General features: G+C 41.6%; 1 protein-coding gene across 1 annotated transcript in view; it reads right to left on the bottom strand.

The window, feature by feature from the left end:
* Positions 1–24,693, bottom strand: part of UBE2F (ubiquitin conjugating enzyme E2 F (putative)) — an 87,685-nt gene that overhangs the window by 48,767 nt on the left and 14,225 nt on the right. The window contains exons 4-6 of the mRNA XM_086615838.1: positions 24,080–24,145; positions 16,543–16,610; positions 5,964–6,034 (exon numbers count right to left, since the gene is read on the bottom strand). Of these exons, the coding sequence (XP_086471964.1) occupies positions 5,964–6,034; positions 16,543–16,610; positions 24,080–24,145 (205 nt within the window). The remainder of the gene's footprint in view (positions 1–5,963; positions 6,035–16,542; positions 16,611–24,079; positions 24,146–24,693) is intronic.

Raw genomic sequence — 24,693 nt, 5'->3', positions numbered from 1 at the left:
TGAGCTCAACCTTTGCCAAAAAACCTGAATTATTTTCATCAAGCAAAACAATTGTGACAAATTCTTGTGATACAGTCTCAACATTGAACTTTTATTTTCCCCTGAGCACACAGACCCATAAGATCCAGTTTAGAATATGTTCATCTTTGGTGAACAGACAGGCTTACAGTATGACCTCTCACCAAATCTGCACATTTCCATCCAAAAAAAAAGGGTATTTTTGATAGGATACCTAATTAGCAAGAAAGAGGATTATCATCAATTCTCCTGTGAGAGGACTTCAGCTTCTTAAAAGCAGGGATAGGAAAGTGAAATAGTTTTGGTGTGTCTGCTCAGGAAGGTTCTGCAACAGCCATAACATGATCAGATGCATTTGGAACCTCTGTGGACACAATGCTGGAAAGCCTAGCGGTGGGGTCTTACAGTCCTCTTCCAGCAGCTGAGCTGTATTGCACATCGAACATTTGAAGGCCACACCATACATCCCCAACTGGAAACAATGATGAAGACTACTCTGGGCAAGAGAGGTTGAAATAACCAGTTGACCAGTTGAAATAACTGCGGTGTATTCAGTTGGTGAGGCAATCCCAGACCTTTCAGGTCAAAACACCAGCAGTTGTGAGAGGTAAAAATACTGGGAGACCAGAGCATAATTGAGAAGTGAGCTGACGTTTTGCTCACATTTGTGAAAGTGAAAGTCATAATCTGAAAGAGAAAGAAAGAGTCTGGAAAACTCCTTGATGCATCATTTTCTGCTTGTGTCTTCCTCTGTTAAGAAGCAACCTAAATCTGAAAACTCACACAGTAAAGTAGCAAAGCACCAAAATTCATTCCCACCAGCAGCTTCTACAACTGAAATGACAGGGTTAAAGTCAAAGAGTCAGACTGTTAGGTTTTACCATCTTCCAGGATGACATGTATTAAGTCATTTTTAAATTCCAGAGGATGACTGGACCATATAAGGCTATCCATATAGTTAGTTATTGAACGTGCCAAGCTTTTAATCCAAGGAAATATGTTATGACTAGCATTACTCCTTGTTCAATGTAGAGATGCTAGGAAAAGGATGATGATACTGGACAAGACTATTTCATCTTAACTGTGCTGTTAATCTAATTTCTATGCCTTTAAGAAGATAAAATATGCCATTACTACTAGCACAGTTCAAAACTAATTTCAAAGGCATTAAAAATAGGATCTTGTGGCTTGTTCATGTTACAAAAGCAAAAGTAAAAATGCTACTGAACAGGCAAGAGCCAGGATTTTCAGGTTTTGAGCAAATAATGGACTTTTTAGCTTGCTTTGTCCGATCCTTGAAATTTTGCTACAGTGCTCCCCTTTACCTCTTCATATAGCTCACTGTGGACTTAAGAGCATGGAATAAGTTAGCACACACAAAAAAGAGCATAAAAGTATCAATTGATCGAGCTCAAAGTGCCTGAGCACATCAGCTAAGCCACATGAACATCCTTCCAGCTTCCCAAAGCCTTAGAGCTCTCAGCACATCTCCAGCTGGGGACATCAGCAGTCAGGACTTGAGAGGAGACACTCATACCTCTCAGAGCTCTGGCAGAAAAGCAATGAAGATAGGCAAGTGTAACTGTGCCTAATATTTCTCATTTGGTGATAGAATTCATTTTCAGAGCAGCATCCTCTTTCTTCCTGCGGATTGGAAACGATCATTAGGCCCCTAATCAAAACCTTTTCCCAGCACAGGGTGTCTAGAGAAACTGCATCTCATGCTCTCCATGGGGATGACCTAGATATAACTGCCAGAGTTCGGAGGTCTCAATGGTGATGTGCTTTCAGAGCATCACAAACACAGCAGAAAGAACACCTAAATGAGTAGAAATACACAAACCACATCTACTGCAGTGGATGAACAAGCATCTGATCAAAGACCTGTCATCCGTGGGTCCTGCTGCCATAGACGAGCTGGGCTACTTGGAAGTTCTCAAACTGCCCAACCAGTAGAGTTTTTCTCACCCACTCAACGCTTCAAGAAGCTGCCTTTGATGAGTTGCTAGATACACCACAAAAGCCACTTGTTACACCAGGGTTTCAGGATACCTGATGGTCAGGAAAACCTGCCTACTTGAAGTGACTATTCCAAAATTGCCAGGACTTTGCTGTCTCATGTAGAAGTGCCAGAAAGTTCATCCAGTATCATTTAGGTTGAATAAACATTCAGAAGCTTCCCTTGTGATGCTTGAGAATTAATTTGCAAAAGTAAGGACAGAAGGTGAGCCAACTGTACGATTTTTGTGCCATTTTAGATTACTAAAGCTGGTGAGTGCATGCCTTGGGGAAGTGGCACGGCGGACAGGAGGGGGAATGCTGTGGGCAGGAGCAGGAGTCTGCCAGGCAGGGAACTTCACCGGGAATTCCGACGGACAGTAAAGCACTACTTCCATTTGCTTTCGGCTGTAGTAGGGTCTGAGAAAAAGCCAAGTGTGTCCTCAGTCACAGGGGACTGGAACTGATAACTGCACCTTAACATCTGGTGTTTGTATCTAAGAAAACCTCCCAGAGCATGATTTCAAATCCTTGGATACAAGTTCCTATGGGGAGACTGCAAAAATCATTATTTTTGAAGCTACAGTAACCAAAACAGCCACTGATGTGACCGGCCTGTTGCTCAGCTTTCGTTTCCACAAATATCTCCTCATTCTATGAGTGGTTCCTGCACGGAGAAAAGCTTTGAGGAATTTTTTCTTTTTAAATATGCAGCACCCTAAAAGACTGTGCAAAAACATCTACTGAACTGGCAACTGTATGGCTCTCGCAAGCCTAAAACTTTCTGAAAGTCCAGTTGACATGATTTACAGCTTCAGTGACTGAGAATTACTGTAATGGGGAGATCAGCCCAGGAGCAAAATCTGCTTTATGTAAAGATCTGAGATGAACACACTTAAAACGTCAGTTCCAGCAAAACTTCTGCCTTCCTTTTGCCAACAGAAAGTATCAGTCAAGGTAAGTGTGAACTGAAAAGCTGCAAATCCACTTCGGAATCCCTCCACTGGCAGGGACACAATAGAGGGGTTATTCACTTGCTCACCTCCTGCTGCCCACCTCCCTGCTCAACCCAGCACCACCAGTGCAACTGTTCTGGAGGCCACGCTACAGACTGGATGAGTGGAACAATTTGTGTAGAAAGTCCTTCTAAAGAGCTTTTTGTTTCCACATTGCCACAGCTGAGGAGACTGGGAACAGCACTGGGGAACATAAACAAGCCATCAACTTAATCAGCATTTATAGCTGGAGAAATTGTAGTACTGAGCTATACTAGATAGAATCATTATAGAATGGTTCGGGTTGGAAGGGACCTTAAAGATCATCCAGTTCCAACCCCCCTGCCATGGGCAGGGACACCCTCCACTACACCAGGTTGCCCAAAGCCTCATCCAACCTGGCCTTGAACACTTCCAGGGATGGGGCAGCCACAGCTTCTCTGGGCAACCTGTCCCAGTGCCTCACCATCCCCAGAGTGAAAAATTTCTTCCTTATATCCAATCTAAATCTCCCCTCTTTCAGTTTAAAGCCATTGCCCCTTGTCCTGTCACTATGTAGCCTTGCAAAAAGTCCCTCTCCAGCTTTCTTGCAGGCTCCCCCTTAGGTACTGGAAGGCTGCTAAGAAGGTCTCCCTGGAGCCTTCTCTTCTTCAGGGTGAGCAACCCCAACTCTCTCAGCCTGTCTCCATAGCAGAGGCACTCCAGCCCTCGGATCATCTTTGCGGCCTCCTCTGGACCCGCTCCAGCAGCTCCACATCCTTCTTGTGTTGGGGCCCCACAGCTGAACGCAGTACTGCAGGTGGGGTCCCATGAAAGCAGAGGAGTAGAATCACCTCCTTCAATCTGTTGGCCATGCTAATGGTGATACATTTTAGATAATAAAACTAACCAGTTTTCAAACACTTCTCCATGCCGTAGCCTTTACTATTGCACCATGAAGCATCCAAATCTTAACTAACAACACTTACTGCTGAAAAAGACACATCCAAGAACAATGACCACCTCACCACGTAGCAGAGAAGCAGCGAAATTTCTGAGTAATTAAACTATTCTGAAAGCTTACGTAGTCAAAGAGGAAAAAACACCTCAGGCAGAGATCATATCAACAGAGGCAGAGGGGAAGCAGTCAGTGACGTGCATTACACATTGTCCAAGAAGGTGGCTAAAGTGGCATATGTAGCAAGCAACTATTATCCTCTCTAGGTATCTTGATGTTTTCTATCCACATGTGCAAGTGGAGGCAATATTCGCAGGTATGGTCCACACCTAATTAATTTGGTCCATTATTAACATGATCCAGAGTAGCTGCAATCCATAAAAGACAGAAAAACACCACTTTGCCTGCCCAAAACTACTACACTCAACCACAAGTTCAATCATTTGGTATGTTTTGTTTCAAGGATGATTATCAAACCAACACATACCATAGCATGAGGTATGTTTAATAAAAGACAGTTGGGAAAAATACTGACAAGGAATTTTAACTGAAGCTATTTTAATGTAAAGGCTCATCTATAAGTTGATTGCAGGTACTATATATAGAGCGCATTCTCCATTATAACAGGCATGCAGCAATCTCAGTTATTTTAGTTTTTCCATCTAAATGGTAAGACATTTCAAAGGTTTGACATGTTAAAGTATACGACAATCAAATAAAGCTGGCGTTTCAGTGCAGATGCCACAAAAATTACTTCATTTCATTAAGTACAATTACGATGTTCCAACACTACATTAATCTTTTATAATTAAATCCATTTAAAGACAAGAAACTGTAAAATATAATCAAAAATGTGAGAAGGCTTTATTTAACCTCAGAAGATGCAGCACTGTAGTCAGAACTTAAATTTTTAGCTATCATTTGGTGTCTAGTATTTCTTGTTCTCTGGTTTGAGACAGCTAACTTTTTCTTTACTTGCACTATTTGACCTAAAGCATCTAAGCTTTCTCCACTGGCTAAACCACGACGACTCTGGTGGAATTGAAACTGTAAAAACACGATCCTCAAGCCTGGAGCAGATCACTGTGACTAAAAGCACTGATATCAGCTGATGAGCCTGACCTTCATATGAAGTGTGACAAATTACCCTGTGAAAACTTCATTTTCGCCAGGATCTTGAACACAACGTTAAAATATTTTTAAATCTAGAGGAAAAAAATAGCTTTTTTTTAAGCACTAATCTGCTACAAATGGTGGCAACGGTTTTGGATTTTCAGAACAGCTTTCAATCTCACTTATTTTCATCTCTTCTGCTTCATATAGTTTTTTCTTTTATGTCCTATTAACTTGAAAAATGACAGTCATGCTTCTCACTTCTGTTTATGTTTGGTTTCCAGCCAATTTCACCATCAGGTACTCATGATGAAACACTGAAAATAAAGTTTCAGAAACCAGTTTCTGGTTTTGAAGAGGAAACATTTACTGTATCACGCAAAACGACTCAACAACACAAGCCTCTCTCTTTACCAAAGTAAAGCTTTTGGGCTTCATATTTTGACCTACGTTCCCACAACTCTGTTTTGTTACAACTGGCACATGTGTCTTATAGTGCATATTAAATTTTAAAATAAACAAATGGCAAAGACAGAATAGTTATTGACAAAGTTAAAGGAACACTTTTTCCTTCCTTTTTGAAATATAAATGGTTTTCAAGCACTTAACACATTCAGGCATTAAAACAAGTAAAGCTTTAAGCCCTCTTGGGGCGGGGGGGGGAAAACCCACACAAAAACACCCAACTGAGTTTTGCCCAGGTTAGAGTTTACATTTTTACCCTAAGTAGAACAAAACATTAAGTCTTAACCTGAAGAGCCAGGCTCTTCATGGTCTCTAACACACAGCAAGAACAACACAATCCATTGAAAAAAGACACTGGCATGAAAATTATACATAATGTTTTATCACACAGACAAACCTCCAAGGTTAAAAAAAAAAAAAGAGAATGATGTGGCTACCTCAGGCAGATTTCTCCCGTCTCTGTAATGTTCGGATGCCAGATTCTTGTCAAGCATTTTACCTTTGGAGGCTGCCAGGAGAAAAAACAAAGTCTGATGTTAGCCTTTAAAATTAAACCATATCACTGTTACAAATCACAGAGCTGAAAAAGGCAAATATACCCGATATTCACAGCCTAGGTTTGTATGTTAAAGACACTGATGACATAACCTACAGGAGTTACACCAGCTTTTTCTGACCTTTTAGCTTCTCTCAACTCTTTACAAATCTGGGCTAGTATCAGGCTTTTTGTAAGAAAAAGTATAACTTTAAAGAAAGCCAAGAAAACTTACTCTCTTGTCCTGTCTACTTCAGAGGAAAGAAAACATTCTATGTCATTCAGTTTCTTAACACCTAACCAGTAAGACAGCAATTTAAACCGGAAATCTACTAAATGTTTTCCCCCAAGGCTTATTCAAGGCAAGGGTTTGTTAAAAACCAGCAGAGGATGCAATGATAATAACTACGTCAAAAGAGCAGCTTCTTCTAAAGCAGACCTTCCTGTTCACAATTGCATAGGAAGTATCACAAGAAGCATCAAGAAGCTGCGTCATATCCAAACTTAAGACACCAACAGAAAAAACACCAAACTTATTTTCAGGCAAGATCACCGGATTTCTGAATTTCATAGTGGGTTTCGAAATGTAGATTCTTAAAACAGTTTCTTTTGCTCTAGTTTTGTGAAGTAAATAGAGAGCAGGTCATAAGAATTCTGGTAGCTTAGCAACAGCACGTTGTTCCATCCATGCTCTCCAAATTACAATTTGCAGCTTTCAATCAAGCAGGTGATTTCCTCTAGTAAGTGTACCGGAATACATCAGCACCGACCTGTACCTTTCATAATTTCAATTAAATCACATATTATAAATGTGGAGCTGTTTTCCTCCACTGCTTCCCATGAAGTCTTCAGTCAAGAGACAAAATAGCTCAAATTGCTATATCTGCATAGCAGCATCGTGTTTTGTATCATCATTTTGTTCTCAGCTTCCCAACTATCTTTTTGGTAAATTTTTTTTTTAACTAAGACTCCTTGGAAAAGAGGAAAGAAAATAACATATAGCACTGAGCTACCAATAACTTGTCTGGCACTACAAGAAGAAACACCTATCACCACAACAAATCTGCAATTTATAATGTAGACATTGACTTTTTTCCACACTTATTTCATGTTTGTCCAGTAACTCAAGGGACACAGCCCCAGAGCTGGATCACAGCATTACTGAAAATTAAGTGGCATGCAGAAAACAGTCTCAAACTTGTTACCTTCAAAACAAGTGTTCTTCTTAGAAGTCTTCTAACAGCACAACTTTTCATTAGCTACACCTTCACATTGTTTTGAAAGATTATGTCTAGTTCTTAAGAAAGGGAACAGCAGTATTTATTCCATGCCGGTAGCTCAAGATAAAAGAGTAAATTTCTACCATATGCACCTTCAAATAGGGAATGTATTGATAAGTACGAAAAAAAAGGAATCTTTAAACAAACTAAATCTTTAAAAAAAGTAATCTCAAAATCCTCACAGAGTGAATTAACTGGTGTCTCTCATTGTATCATGGAAACAAAAGAATTCCTTTATCCTTTCATCAGTGTTTTTCATCGCTAAAAATTAGAAACCCCCACTCCTGACGATAAAACAAAGGTTTTCTCTCTCTTTTCTTTTTCCTCTGTTAGACAGGACAACTACAGCACTATCACAAAATTTATCTTCAGACAAAACTTCAAGCTTGTTCCAAGTCATCTTTGAGTCTTCCTTAGACCAACAAATTCACACGAGATTTCCTTAAGATGATGTTTCACTTGAATATCTCCAACCATCTCCAGATCATACACGTGACACTTTGCACAACAAAGATTATAAAACCCATTTATTTCATCGCTCCAACTCTTCCTTCACCTCAGATACCAAAAGCTGCACAGGCAGATCCAATCATAGCTGGGGGTCACAACAGTGAATGGGTTAATTTTCTTCTCCGTTTCTAAGCAGCCACTTATCTTTTAGGATCTCTCATCAGTTTTTACAATGGAAACCGTCTGACTTTCACATCCATTCTCAGTCCACTTCAAAGTATATATGGCATAAGAAAGCACTGCAAGCATTTGAGAACTACACCTACACTGACTTCAGTTTTGGGGAAGCTTGCAGAACAAGCTTCAGTTCAAGCTTGCCTCATTTCTTTAAAAACGCAGCTAGTAAATAATCTCTCCCCTCCATTCTTCTCACCAAGTGAGAGACTGAATCTGAAGTGCCAATCAATAAATGAACTTAATGAACTGTTTCAGATCTTTATCAAGTTGGCACTCTCACAGAACAGGTGTACTAATACAGATCACTATCTGTAGTTCTTTACTTCACAACCCTTTCCCTAGAGAAGGGATGGGGTTCCTAGCAGAAATTTGGAATCAATGTTATTTGAAATGTTCTTGCTAGATAGACCCAAAGCATTCTTGTGAACTGCCTTGCAACTGCAACTCCAGGGTTTTTTTTCCTTTACAGTTTCTACAAAACATAATTCCCCAAAAGAGGCATTAACAGGAATACAGATTCCACGGACTGAGCTACAAGCTAGCCCTAAGCTATTTCTTACTACTGTCTTCTACCAGTTCCTGAAGAACTTCTTGAGATGGGCTGAAACTGAACACCAAACACAGCTAAGCACATAGTACAAAGAAACAAGTTGAGGAAAGCAAAGCCACACCGCCTTGTGCTTTTGATGGACTGGATTACCTAGCTCGACCAGTGGAAGAGGAACTGCCTTACAGTAGGAGTGGGTCTCGACACAGGAACTGTCCAAGTCATGCACTTTGGGTCCCTGAGCTTCCTTGTGCTGCCTCAAAATTTCCATCCACAGGCACAAATACAGACTGGGCGGAGAATGGATCGTGAGCAGCCCTGAGGAGAAGGACTTGGGAGTACTGGTGGACGAGAAGCTCAATATGAGCCGGCAATGTGCTCTTGTGGCCCAGAAGGCCAACCGCATCCTGGGCTGCATCAAGAGGAGCGTGGCCAGCAGGTCGAGGGAGGTGATTCTCCCCCTCTACTCTGCCCTCGTGAGACCTCACTTGGAGTATTGCGTCCAGTTCTGGAGTCCCCAACATAAGAAGGACATGGACCAGTTGGAGAGGGTCCAGAGGAGGGCCACGAAGATGATAAGAGGGCTGGAGCACCTTTCCTATGAGGACAGGCTGAAACAGTTGGGGCTGTTCAGCCTGGAGAAGAGGAGGCTCCGGGGTGACCTTATAGCGGTCTTCCAGTACCTCAAGGGGGCCTACAAGAAAGATGGGGAGAGGCTGTTCAGGAGGGCCAGTTGTGATAGGACAAGGGGTAATGGTTTTAAAATAGAGGGAGGTAGATTCAGGTTGGATATTAGGAAAAAATTTTTTACCATGAGAGTTGTAGAACACTGGAACAGGTTGCCCAGAGAGGTGGTGGATGCTCCATCCCTGGAGACGTTCAAGGCCAGGTTGGATGAGGCCCTGAGCAACCTGATCTAGTTGGAGATATCCCTGTTCCTTGCAGGGGGGTTGGACTAGATGACCTTTGAAGGTCCCTTCCAGCCCTAACGATTCTATGATTCTATGATGGAGCTTAAGCCCAATTCCCATTCCATCAGTTTCAAACCAAGCCTGTATAAAAAAGGGTCACCGAAGAGGCAGATGGAAGCCCCTTAATTGTGACATCTGATCCTTTAGGAACCAAATCCCTTTCAATTGTTTGCTGTTTCCAAAAGTAACATATTGGCCAGAAAATGGGCCAGAACCAGCAGCTCTGCTGTTAAATTCCCAGCTTTTGACCACTGCCAAAGGCACCTCATGTCATAAAAATATCAGTAAACTCGCCAGTCTCTATGACTGTCTACTCCAACAACACGATATGCCAGATCCACGGGAGCTCCAAACAAGGTCTGGCTTGTGGTAGCTGACAGTTTAGTTTTATACAATCATAGAAGGTTTGGGTTGGAAGAGACCTCAAAGATCATCTAGTTCCAAACCCCTGCCATGGGCAGGGAAACCCTCCACTACACCAGGTTGCTCCAAGCCTCATCCAACCTGGCCTTGAACACTTCCAGGGATAGGGCAGCCACAGCTTCTCTGGGCAACCTGTTCCAGTGCCTCACCACTCTCAAAGTGAAGAATTTCTTCCTTAGATCTAATCTAAATCTCCCCTCCTTCAGTCTAAAGCCATTGCCCCTTGTCCTGTCACCACATGCCCTGTAAAAAGCCCCTGTCCAAAGGGACTCTCAGTCTCTCACAGTTTTATGTGAACATTAAACTAGGTATGTACTATTAATCTGGTTCCATTCCTTAAAGCACCAGGTCCCCAGTCTTGTAGCACCCCTTATTTAATCAGCTGCATCTTAAGGCAGAAAAGAACAGAGTTTATTTGGGTTTAAATCAATTAATCCCTTGGTCACTGGATTTTATTTATTTTTTTTTAAAACGATTCACTCTGATCTCCCACTGACCTCTATTCTTGGGCAGCTAGTCAAGCAAAAAAGCAGTGCTTGGGGAATAGATGCTGCAGAGACAGAGGCCAGGCAGCAGCACTTGGTGCTAAAGGCATTTGCTGTGTACACCATTAAATGTTTTGCTTGCTGTTTCACAGCTTCCTCTGATGTTTGGAAGTGCAGCAACATTCCCAGCATGTTTTGTAAACACAAACACTAACAAACTTCTGTTTGCTTTACACAAAAGCTCATGAACCTGCAGCCTATTTCCTAACAGAAATAAGGCTTTAAAATGCCAAGTGACAGGTTTACCAATAGATTTTAATATTTCTAATGGCATGGTTGTTTGAGGAGGTCCTATAGAATTACATAACCCTGCTCCAGTTTTCTTCTTATGATCCCTCTGCAACATCTGTATGAGTATCAACTGCTTCCTGTTCTGGAATGTATCCCATCATCATCACAGAAAACAGTTCACAGGCTACCTGATAAATAATACATTACATTGTTAAAGAAGTTTTTCCTTCCCTGTGTACAATTGTTGATGATATAAAGAAGGGTACATTCGCAAAGTATGTAACGTATCAAGGGCAGTTTCATGCACATATGGATGTGTAAGCAGGAATCAGGCACTCTTCCTCCCAAACATGATGAAATATGGAGTGTTTTGATCTGTGGAGCAGCTACATCCCACATTCCCTCGTCTGGGACAGAAGGGGGCCTATACTAGCAGAGGCTGACACTTCTTTTAGTACTTTGGCAGTCATCTTTACAGAAGAATTGAGGGAAAAAAAAAATTGAAGCTTTCAAAAGCAATTCAGAATAGATAAAATTAAATGTCGATCTTCCAAAGACTTTTAATGCCCTAAAATAACTTAAAAGTTAACTATCAATATCCTTACTTTTCCTCACTGTAATACCTTTCCACATAGACTAACTTTAGGGGGAAAAAAAAACCTCCTCAATGATTTTTTTTTGTCCTTTTGTACTCCAAACATGGACAGTATTTATAGGACGAACCATACTGAGTCCAGAAAACATCAAAAGCTCAAGGTTACTGGTTCCATCTGTGGCATGCCCCTAAAACTGTGCCATAAAAAAAATAATCAAGTCAGTCTTGGGTGTGAAAGAGTTTGAATCCGAGCAGAGGATTCTGCAGACACAATGCCAGGTTTCCCCAAGGCTCCAAAAAGCAGCCAGCCTCAATCAGATCATTAGAGAAGGAAGAGATCCGAGGTGCACAAATTCCTTTTGAAGACATTTTTGAGGCATGTATGGGATGAAGTCCTCCTTTCAAATTTTTTTTTTACTCTGACTGTTCCTGGAAAACAGAGGCCTTTCCACTCAGGATCATATTTGTATGTTTGTATCCTTGGGAGCGTGACAAACTAATTCCTTCATTAGGGCTGCAGGAAGCATCATCTGACTGTTTGCACAGAGGTCACAGAAAAACAATGAGCAGAATTCCTCATTCCGGCCTCATTTCCAATAGAGGAGTTTAAAAAGTGAGCGTTTTAATGTTAAGAGTTCTTTGTAGCAGTTTCACACGAACACTAAAAAAGGAAAAAAGATAAAGATCCCGCATCTGTCTTAATCAGGCAGGAAGAAGTGTAACTGAGAACACTAGAGAGAGTAAATATTAAAACATAAAGCTGATAGCTCAAGTGCTCATTAGTGTATGAACTGAACGAATTCAAAAAGACTACTGAGACACACGACTTCTTGAGTGTCACCTTTGCAGAGCAGCAGTGTAGGAGAAAAATTGTTTACGGACCACAGGTACCAGCAGGTCCATTTCATTTCATTACTGCTTGGTTCAGCACAATCAACGCTGATACGTACTCAATTACAGTATTAAACCAGCAACAAGGACAAAGTCATCACTAGACTAGACAACATGGCAATGCACAGCAGCACTGGGAAGAGTTCCCTTCTTTGGGAAACACATTGCTTCAGGAAAAGCCCATGGTGAGCTCTCTTATCTCTCTTCAGCCTTTCTGGAAGGCACAGAGTGAAATGCAGGAGTGGGGTGATGCAAATTACTACTAGCACTGTAACACAAATCGATCTGAACCATCCTCATGTCTCCAATAACTGATTAAAAATAGGAATCCTTTCCAGTTCTCAAGCTCAGATGCTTCTAAAACCATCCACCTCTTCGACAGCTTAAAGAGATTCCGTTAAATATGGATACAGTAGAAGAACCCTTATAATCTTTTACTGCCCTACAGCTAATCACAATAAACACTTCCAGTACTCAGCACAGTAGCTGGATGGCACAGGAGCCTGATTAAACCCTAACCAGCTGCGTGCTCTGATCACAAGCAAGCAGCAGCACTTCCCAACAGCGCTTGCTCCAAAGCATCCAGGCTGCAAAGCATCCCTCCCACATTTTGGGGTCTTGACTCTTTGCACCTCAGTGTACCTCCTAGTCAGTCCCACCTAAAGCAGGAGGACACGTTACTTCCCTGTACTCACAGACCCACGACTTCCCGAGTCAGTCTCCAGCACTTTAATCCCTGGGCAGAGCAGTATGCCACGGCTGCAGTCCACAACATGAAATCTTTCTAGTTTTTTTCCTCTTTAATTATATATTCTTAACCTCTTTCACCACGCCACCATTCTGCACATCCGCTTCCCTTCCCAGTGCAGAATGCTTGTTCATGAGTAACGAAGGGCAAAAAAAGAACTTCCCAGAGGAGCAGCAAACACGCAGGATTATGGCAACAGCATGCAAAAGAAATTAAAGGATGCCGTTGCAGAAACTATATTATAAATTATGCATTTTGTAGCTTTAAAAACAGATGTTCTTCCTTTCTGCAGGCTAAAAAGATTAGCTAGAAAATGGATGCAGGCTCTAAAGCAGGGCTGTAATGACTTCCCAGTCTCGTCTGGTACTTTTACTCCCAACACAAACGTGTTCAGCACCACTGCAAGGAGCTCAACACAGATGTGCGATATTTCAACTTTGCTCACAGGCTGGAAGAGCACCAGCAGGTCTGAAAAGCTCCATTAAAAACCACTGCCATCACTTGTTTCAGTCTTGTTCTCCCTGGCAGAAAATAAACCGTGGCTTCAGCACAATTATCTCAATATTTGTGAACATACACATTTTCATTAATAGCCTGACCATATTCCAACATTCAACCTACTGCATTTTTTTCCTAAATTGCACAAAGGCAAACTTTTTACTTTTGCATTGAATGAGAGGTGCTCAGAATTTAAAAATATCTAATTAACATTTGCCATAGATTTTCTGCCAGTGCTGAGCAGGGAACCGTAACAAACTAGAAGATTTTTTAATTATAGCAATTGAGAATCAAAAAAAACCCAGATCAAAATTAACATTCAACTCTCCTGTTAACAAATAGCAATTACCTTCCTGCAGCAGTGTTTAGGTGAACACCTTCAACACAAAAATTTCAGAAATTAAAATGAGTATACATTGTGTATGTTCCCCCGTGCCCAACATTGACCCAGTGGTTCAATTGCTATTGTTGAAGATGACTTTAAAAATTAGAGACTAGAGAACACGATGGGGTTTCCCCCTTTATGCTGAAGACCACGGTTCTCAGGTATGCGATGGCACAATTTATTTAAGTTAAAACACAGCTGTAGCTCAACCTTCAGTGACCACCTTTATTTACACTGTGTGTAACCACACACAAGTTAGTAAGGGTGGCCTGTATTACAGTTTGAAATTAATTGGTGAGGATAAGGGGAACCTGGAAAACCAAAAGCACAACCAAAACCCATACAAACGCTATCTAAAGCCACCTACATGTACTAAGAGAAGTACATCAACAAAGACAGTCAGGATCCAGTACCTAAAAGGGCCTACAAGAAAGCTGGAGAGGGACTTTCACAAGGGCATGCAGTGATGGGACAAGGGGCAATGGCTTTAAACTGAAAGAGGGCAGATTTAGATTAGATCTCAGGAATCAGTGGTGAAACACTGGAACAGGTTGCCCAGAGAAGTTGTAGATGTCCCATCCCTGGAGGTGTTCAAGGCCAGGTTGGATGAGGCTTTGAGCAACCTGGTGTAGTGGAGGGTGTTGCTGTCCATGGCAGGGGGGTTGGAATGAGATGATCTTTGAGGTCCCTTCCAACCCAAACTATTCTAGGATTCTAACACCTCCTTCATACATGTATATAAACAATGCTGTGATCACAACTACCACATACATACAACAGTGAATTTAGGCTTAGTGCATCCAACCACAAAAGCCAAAGGTCTTCCTGGAGACATTTCTCTAGTATCCTAGTATTCTCCCCTACACATTCTTCAGCCTCTCCAAGAGCAAAGTTCTGAACTACCAACACCAAAAGTAAGAAAACAGAGAGCAGAAGGATCAGAAAAAAAGTTACAAAAGCAATTACCAAAACCATTCAAACTAAAAGAAGCTGCAACTCATACCTAAATGCAAATACTGCGACTCCAATTTAAATGAGTCTAGTTTCCTTACACATCAAACTACTGGGATACAGAATTGCAGGCGTAATTCCTGAGAACCACATGTGTGCCCCAACTGTTTTCCATTTTTGGAGCCAATCTTGTTCTTTTGACAGCTGAACTCTGAAAACAATGTCTGAAGTTATTTTTATTTTAATTGCAGCTCCTCTCCCTTGCAAGGTTCTGCAATTTTAGTAAAGTAATGAAATACTAACATTTCTCATGCTGGAAAAGGCCAAGTTGTCTGGAGCTGTCTATTTATCCACAATAAGATACTGCAGTTATTTGTAGTTTCTCTGGAAAGCTCAGATCATCTTCATGGCCCTCCTCTGGACTTGCTCCAACAGCTCCATGTCCTTCTTGTGTTGGGCGCCCCAGAGCTGAACACAGCACTGCAGGTGGAGTCTCACAAGAGCAGAGTAGAGGGGCAGAATCCCCTCCCTCAACCTACTGGCCACGCTGCTTTGGATGTAGCCCAGGACACAGTTGGCTTTCTGGGCTGCCAGGGCACATTGCCAGGTCATGTTCAGCTTCTCATCAACCAAGACCCCCAAGTCCTTCTCCTCAGGGCTGCTCTCAATCCATTCTCTGCCCAGTCTCTACTTGTGCTTGGCATTACCCCAACCCACATGCAGGACCTTGCACTTGGCCTTGTTGAATCTCATGAGGTTCACATGGGCCCATCTCTCAACCCTGTCAGGGTCCCTCTGGATGGCATCCCTTGCCTCCAGCGTGTCCACAACACCACACAGCTTGGTGTCACCTGCAAACTTGCCGAGGGTGCACTCGATCCCACTGTACATGTCACCAATAAAGATGTTAAATAGCACTGGCCCCATTACTGACCCCTGAGGAACACCACTCGTCACCGGCCTCCACTTGGACATTGAGCCATTGACCACAACTCTGAGTGCAACCATCCAGCCAATTCCTTATCCACCAAGTGGTCCATCCACCAAAACCACGTCTCTCCAATTCAGAGACAAGGATGTCGTGTGGGACAGTATCAAATGCTTTGCATCTAGAATGCTGTGTCCCATTTTGAACTCCCCTGTACCAGATAAAATTTTAAACTGGAACAAGCCCAGCTGACAGTCACCAAGATGATGATGAGACCAGAGCACACAGTACAAGTATTGTTGAGGGACCTGGATTTGTTCAGCCTTAAGAAGAGAAGGCTGGAGGTGAGGACCTTATAGTGTCTACAGCTATCTAATGGGAGGGTATAGAGGAGACAGTCAGGCTCTTCTTAGAGATGCACAACAAAAAGTAAGAGGCAACAGATAAACTGCAAAAAGGGAAATTCTGACCTGATATAGGAAGAAAACGCACTACAAAAGTAATTAAACATTGGAACAGAGGCCCAGAGAGGCAGTGGAATCTTCAGCCTAAGAGATTTTGAAATGCCAACTGAGTCAGGCCTTCAGCAACCACGTCCCACTTTAACATTACCCCAGCTTTGAGCAGGAGTTTAGATGACGTCCAAAAATTCCAGGCAGCCAAGACTTCTCTACAACCCATGATACTTCAGTAACAGACAGAAGATCCTTTCTCAGCCTCAATGTCAAGTTTCCCCTGAAGTCCTACTACCTGGAAAGCAAATCTGAAGTGACCACTACTAGATTACTGACAAATACTCACCACCATATTGTAGGCATCAGGAACTTCAATTTCAAACTGAAACTTTCCACCTTGGTAATAGCCCTCATCTAGCAAAGAAAAAAAGAAAAATAGTTAAATAAGAGAAAATAACAGATGCCATATAATACAACATACATGTCATTAAAAAGATTAAAATAACAGCACAAGGTTATTATCAAATACTTAACCTAGTTATACCATAACACTGCCTGCCACCTAGTCCAAACAGAGTGTGACCAGTGTCTTCCCTTACTCCCAAAACCTTTCCAGCAGAAATTTAAGTCCAAAGTCCCAGAGTGACCCTGGCCAAACCATCTTTCTGATCCCAGTACCAGGCAACACCAGGCTAGAGGAAACTTTGACTGAACTTCTCACGTCTCTATAAACAAAATTCTGCCACACAGCAGCCACAGGGTGTGCAGTACCACAACATCAACCCTTGGAATGAGCTGGATACATACTTCACTTGCTAATGCATGCTAAATCTTGCTCCAGGATTTCATACCTCTTCCCAGACTTGTGCTAGCAATCACAAACCATGAGTAATACGAAAAATGGTGTGCAAGACCATGCGTCAGAGTGTACTACAATGAAAGACCAAGTTAGCTCTTTTATTGTAATTATCTCAGGATCATGTATCAGTTAGAAAAATCTGCCTGCCTCTGTCAACCTCAGATTCAATACGGAATTACTAAAACAGTTAAATTTTAAAATATGAAATCTGAAAATATCTAGTTGCATTTAACGAGAGAGAATATATATAACAGGAAAATAGTCAACCTGAAACTCTTGAAATGGCCTTGCTTGGAAGATGAAATGCTTGCAAGTGACCTGGAATGTGCCTGTCTGGCATTGTCATTATTGAAGGGAAACAGATAGGTAGCCAGCCCACACTGAGGGTTTGGGACAGCTCAGGAATGCTCAGGCTCAAACTACCTTGAGTACTCTAGCCCTCCGCACAGCCATGGTGAAGGCTGGAGGGTCAGGAAGGCTGGCTATCATTGTATAACAGATTTTTTTTTTTTTTTTACATTATTTTTAAAATCAACATTGCAAAGGGAAATTCTGTGAAGCAACCCATAGTTTACAGAGAAATTTAGAAGAGTTTTCTTATTACCTAGCTCATTCTAAACCACAAAAAAGTTCTAGCTCCTATATTATACGTCATGAAAATTCTCTTTCAGGATGGTGTCTTCTGGACCTGCTGACTTCCCAGTCCCTACACATCTAGCACAACCTTCTATTTTCTCTTACCAACAAACGCACAACATCCACTCACTCAGGCTTCACTCCATGCTACAATCTCACCACTGTCAGCACAGACGTGTAGCTTCCACACTGTAACTGCCATAATCACAAGAGAGCAGTCAGCTCCTACTCTTCTCCTCTTTGCAACCTCTTATCAGCTGACTTACTGAAAAGCAGAGGGCATCACACTGCTAAATAACACAAACCCTCAGGTGTAGAGGGAAGGGAGCCAGTAAAAGCTGATGCTGCCAAAAACAAGACTCAACTGCACGCTATGCCCAGTTTGCCGCTTCGAAGACCTGCGTCTGCAGAACAGTGGAAGAGCTGCTGAGAAGTACATCGTGGTCCAGCTTCTCCCAGGAGCCTCTGTGTAGACCACTGACAGGTTCGGCACGTGAACAGCACCAGAAATTTTGGACTGCAACAGCAGCATAGGCACAGAGCGTGAAAACAGAACACGGCTGGTCTTCCTCACCCCACACAGCAATGTTTGCAGCCACCTCCACACTGAACTGCACCCCACTCACCCAAACCTCCAGTCATCCCACATGGAGCTGCACAAAGCTGCAACCTTAGCCACTGCAAATCTCACTTTAATAACCTGCTCAGAACATATGCTTTCCAAATACATTCTCCATCTCCAATTCGATTTTGAAGTGTGTTTGATTTATTAAGCAGCCTTCTCAGGCATGCTACGCTTTACCAGAAAGTAAGTGCACATGCACTACTTTTTATGGAAAAAGGCAAGATAAAAGCATTTATCTTCTGTTTTCAAATATACCGAGATAAAAATCAGTAAAGCAAGCCATTTCTAAAGAATGAGATGTAAAAGGTGAGTTACACCAGTATCCTTTTGATGAAACTGCTCCCTGTCAAATGCGCAGAACACTCAAGCAAGACACTCACTGTTCCAGGAAGGAATGATTAAGGAAATGATCGCCCTGGGTGTTCCAACAGCTCAAGCACCACTGAGACACCCTACAGGACACAGCTAACCACACTTCATCAACCACCTAGCACATTGTAATAGTTTAACCAAGTATCAGGAATTCTCACTTTTTCCAAGGATGTCGCTGTTCCTTGTAAAAACCACAACTGAAAGTCTCCAATCTTTTAGTGATCGTACTAAACAACAAAGCAACATCATACAGGAATTTAGTGTTTGTCACAGTACAAGTCATGTACCTCAAGGCCTTCCACGGGCCTCCCCACCATCCTTTGGCTCACAAGCACTTATCAAGCTATCAGTTTCCAAAATACACAATCCCATGAAACACCCACATATGTTTGTGCAGGGAGAAACCTGCGGCCAGTACAGCAAGGTAAAGGAGAACCACCACCACTGTTAAGGTTGTTCAGGAAATCCAGCAGCAGAAAGTTATTTTCCTTGGCTTAATTTCAACAGTCCTTGATTTTGCAGACTTGTAGTGAAGCGCGCAGCAGCTCTTCATGTTCTACCCCTGCTAATGCGAAATAGATGCCTGTTGCCTTATGTCAAAGAAAACCCTCAGATTTAATGAACCCTTACGGTAACACAATTGTCCAAAAGAAACACTCAAGAACAGCTCCAAGGGAGGAGAGCTTGCCAAAAGGCTGTCAGATTCCTGCCAGTCAAGCAGCAAGAGAAAAGCCACGCTCCACATCTCTCTGCACACTGGAAACACCAGGCCAATAGCCTCTGCAGCATGCAGGAACATTAAGGCAGGTCCTTGACTCCAAGATCACTCTAACCTTGCTCAACAGATGCACGGGGTGAGGAAAAAACACAACCAGTTGTTTCACATTTTCTCTGCTCTTCCCCACCACGCAGACCCAGCTCAGGATAGCTCCACTTCCACCCAGTCACAGAAGAAACTCCCAGTGGCCACGTGCAGGATGAATCAGACGTTCATCAGTAAGTTCAGCTGGAAGGGACAAGCTCAGCTGAGCCTCTCGCTGTATAAAACCATCACTGCAGGAAGAGCATCGAGCTTCCTGCAGGATTACTGAGATGAACTGGCCTAAAGAGGAGTTATCAGTGTCAGAAGCAAAGCTGCAGGACCAGACAGTGAAAGAACAGCCCTTTTCCTTAGCAAAAACAGGTTTCAGATTAGCTCAAGCACTTTCTGTCTATTAACACTTCCACAGGCTGTAAGAGATTCCTCATGTATTAACTCAGTTTCCTCTTATTTTTTCTGTGTTCTATGTAAAGCTGAGAAATCTCTGGAAGACTAAGAGCACTCTACATACTGTGCCTCCTGCTGGAGATCATTTCTATACATATATGATCACGTCTCCCTCAAAGACAATTCGCTGGCTTGCATTACAACTCATTTTACATTTTGAGTTTACTTTGGCCTCAAATCATGCTAGCACTAACCAAAAAATGCACTGAGTACACTGCTGGTTCTATTATAAAATAAGCAAGGACATACTTACCAAATTCCAAGAGTAAAGCACCTCTCCTCCCCCCTTTCTTACAATTCTCCCTGTATGTTTGTAAATCTTTTCACTAAAGCAACAATAAAGCATGCTACTCGTCACCAATCACTCAAATGTATATTAAAAATTCATATCTCTGGAGGGCCTCAGTACCCAGCCAGAAGTCTTGCAATGCATTAAGAAGATAAGCCTTTCTGATGAAGTCATCTTACAGCATCTCAAGCAAGTAAAGAGGTTCTCCCACATGGTCGTTTCCTTCCCTGTGTCCCACAACCCTCAGACTGGGACAAAGACTCTCAGTTTTTTAGGCATGTGACAGCAGGGGGGAAAAACTGAAGTTCTGGCAAAGTTAATAGCGAGGAAAGTGCTATAAATAAAGCAGTCAAATAAAACAGCTTTAGCACTTAGCTTAGGAAGTTGGCCACTGATGAGACTTTTGCAAAGAAGGAATATGTCTGAGCTCCAGTCTTCCTCCTACTGCTTAACTCTTACGTCTTCAAGCTGTATTAACAGACCAAGCATCCCTCCCACTTCTGTCTCAAGTTCCATCACCAACAACCCCATTCTAATCTTGGTTTGCATTTGTAAGGTGTTTTGATGGCTAAAAGCGCTGTGAAAATACTAAACTGATTTATTTTACGGCTTTAAAAGAAAATGCAAGATAATTAGGACAGGCCACAAAGGATGTGCTTCTGATACTAGCTCCTTGAATCAGCAGCACTGAAATGCTCAGCCATGCTCACGGACACTTGTCATTTTATGGCATGCAAAACAGAAAACAGGCTCTTTATTAATTCCCTGAAGAATGGGACACTAAAATAATCACACTAGCCCCAAACTACCCCGACTGTCTGGGAAGTGTAGGAAAATTGCATTAACTCTACATATTCCTTTAGTTTTCTTTATGTGCAAGCTACCTAAACTCACCTTCTTTTTTTTTTTTCCAGGTCATTACCATGTTTTAGTCTCGGCTTCCGATTTTGTGCTCCAAATATCAGTGCAGCAGGCAGAACTGCCCAGCTCATAAGCCTCTATCTCTTTATTTTTCCTAGCTTTTGATCCAGTAAGGTACTGGCACAAAAATAAGAACAAAGGCAAGCAGTGCGGCATAAGCACATTTTTCAATGACAGAACGATTGTCTCAGATGACAAAAGGAAAAAAGCTTCAGACAGCAAAGCAAGCCAGCAGTATCTGCCTCAGGAACACAGTTTGTCCGTTGTGGCAGTAAAATCTAAGTCTTATCCATTTTTACCATGTCCTACTATATATCCGCTTATGGTGCGCTGCAGAAAACTAACGTAAAGAAATTGGAATTTCTTGCAGACAAATAACTTTACATGAAATAAACAGTTACCCTCACCAAGATTTTCTACAAATTCACTTTAATTTAAAACGCACTGCCACCAGGATAATTCTGTGACATTAAATGCTTACTAAGAAAGGTTATTATGAGAAGTGCAGAGCAAGGGAGCTTGGTGTGAAGATTATTCTCTTGTTCAAATTAGTCTTTTTGGGAGAACCTGAAGAAGCTTCCTTTCTCTGTCCTTTCAAGATGAGTCACATTGGAAATGACCAAGTCAAACAAAGCAGCTGAGAACAAGCTTGGTCAATAAACCCCAAAAGGCACTGTTTTAAAAAACATGTTCAGTTAGTACCTTCATGGTACCCTGACAGCCGGCTACTTGCAGGAACTGTCTTGGTGTAAGATTCCCTAGTTGCAGAATTCAAGCTCCAGTGTTAATCAGAATATGAGAACTTCAACATAAAATATGAATATAAAATAATGAGCACCCCTGTAACAGACCTGTCACTGAAGGATGCAATTTCTGTAACTGCAGATAAGCAAACTGCAAACCTCAAGTGCAGACATTAATTGCGAAGCGCTCTGTTAAGAGCCAGATGTGTGAGTAGGGTTTCCAGAAGTAGCTCACCTCCTCCATGCAAGAGGCAGCTCCAGGCAGGAGGAGGAAAACTGGCTCTTACTCCAGACTGTCAAGGTTCATGCATCGTAGTTTAGATTCTGCAAAAATAGTTGCCTCAAGCAAAGTTTTTGGCCCATTTGAGCCAGAAGAATTCTGTGACAGCCACTAAGCTGCTTCTCTGCTATTCCAAAGAAAACTAATATTTCCCATATTCTAAAGAAAAAACTCTGTAATTAAGGAAATCAAAGCCACAAAGATTTTCTTGGTATGTGTTAGGTTCTGCCCTTAAAGAACTGTGCTAAGCTGTAGCTGATCACAAGATTCTGTACCTGAATTATACACAGCTGAAAATAGATGTTTACTTCGGTCAGACTGCAGAGACTTCAGCTTTGCAGCTATATTTAGAGTAACAAAACGTTAATTAAGATCATCTCATTCTCAAGATCATTTCAGCAACGAAGGTAGCAAAAAACTATACTGTGTACTCAACAGCTGTCTTCTGATGGCAACATTTGGCTGCACAGCAGTTAACAGACAAAAAAATGACTATGTATTTAGACACCTCAGAATTAGTACGAAGAAGCTATCATTGCTTCACATTCTAGACATCCCTGACTCGCACGGTGATGACTACTTGTGAAGTTAACTCATTTCCAAAATATAGTAAAGCAGCATCATATAAACCAAAGGACACTTGGTGCAGGTAGACTAACACTCACCAAGTAAACACGAATACATCTTCTACACAGAATGAGAGGTTAAAAGTTCCATAATCACTCTTGCATTTATTTTTTATTACACTGACTAGAGCAGTCTTACTCATTTTTCCATCACAAAAAGGAGTGGACATGTTAACAAGGACCACCCAAGAGTTCTTCAGCAGACGAAGCACTAGTTGACTTTGGCTAATAAGCAGCAACAGTGACATCTAGTGCCTGTTTGACTTCGAGATACTGGATTATCAGAAAAACTATCACCCTGTTAAGTGTAAATCATCTTTTCTATAGGTAAGACATCACTTGACTGCCACAACGCATCCAAATTCTATTGTCAATAAGCACGTGCAGAAAATGTGCACCTACAAGAACCAGTTGGTAGGAAGACACTGATCCTGGTACATTTAACAATTCTGTGTACCTAACACATCAATGTTCTCATTTAAGGAGTTGCACAGAGTCTCAAAGGTAACACACAGCAAAAATCAGGAGTGCATGTGAAGTTTAAATAATCTTCCATGCAAATTCATCCATGAAACACAAACAAAACTTTCTATTCAAAAATGGACAGCTATGTGAGCAAACTTTGTCATTTCAGAGGGCTATTACAGAACTCAGGTGGAGATGATAAACTCCAAAAATGTAGTCCTGAGCTTTTGTTTTTATTGAACACCATGTCAGCAGAAGTTTCGCAGTATACTTAAGTTGTCTTGATAACAGAAGATCTAATTTCCACATACTTGAATATCCACAGACTTTTAAAAGACTCCTACTTGTTAAGCATCTTCAGAAATGCATAGATTTGAAGTTTTCCAGCAGTGTTTTATCTGTCACCTACCTTTTCAACTCTGCAGAACCAAGCAATCAGTAGAAAAGAATAAATCTGCAACATAACGGGGCTGTAATACAATAGTTTCTGTAGACATAGTCCAAGATTTTTCTCAGCAAATAAAACAAGGTGGTTTGAAATTGGTTGAGAGAAAAAAGTTTTCAAAGTGTCTGAACAAGACCTGAATAGCTCCTAAACATGCTCGATTTTGATGGCATTTTTACTGCAATCTAGTTCTCAAAATCCAGCTCAGATTCTCCATTGCCTCTATAAAATAATCACTGTATTACAGCCAGTCTTTCTTTGACTACAAAGTTTATTGGATTCTTGAGCAAAATCTTGGAATTACATTTCCTGAACATCAACACACACAGAAAAAGCAACATGTTTAAGAAATTACCTGGGATTACAGTTAGCTGAAAGTAATGAAGCTTGTTTGGGTCAGGAAAATTCACTTTACACGTACCTATGAAGCAAAAGAGTAATTTACATCAGACAATTGTTTTTCCACTGTTAGGAAAGCAAGCATATCATCTTTCACACTCTCCAAACATTTGATCATACATCACAGTCTGCAACAAGTCAAACCACCGCAGCCCTACGCTATCAAAGGATTATTTATACTTGTAAGGTACAATGAGATACAAGCTTTATTGAAAGCTTCATCCAAAAACCAGCGAAGTCTCCATTCAGCTGTCACTTTGAACAAGTTTCTTCAGCGTAACTAATTACAAGCACTAACAGCAAAGGCTATGGAGCATCATTACAAACAAAACGCTATGTTTTTATTCTCAGATAGATGAGTTTAGGGAGAAGAGTGAGAATGAAGAACAAGTGCGGAAAAAAAAAAGATAAAATATCGATCTCTGAGGTTGCCTGGGGGCTGTGATGAAACTAGGCAGTGGTTTCAGCTCAACAGATGAAAGTTCACAGCATAACAGCCCTTTGTTCACATTTGATGACACAAACTAAGTTGCCTTCCCATGCACAAAACTGGCCTTTCTTGACTATGCC

The sequence above is a fragment of the Tauraco erythrolophus genome, chromosome 8, assembly GCF_009769465.1.
Source record: "Tauraco erythrolophus isolate bTauEry1 chromosome 8, bTauEry1.pri, whole genome shotgun sequence".
Lineage (NCBI taxonomy): Eukaryota > Metazoa > Chordata > Aves > Musophagiformes > Musophagidae > Tauraco > Tauraco erythrolophus.
The sequence above is the reverse complement of the archived record's forward strand: the minus strand, read 5'-3'. Positions and strand labels throughout refer to the sequence as shown.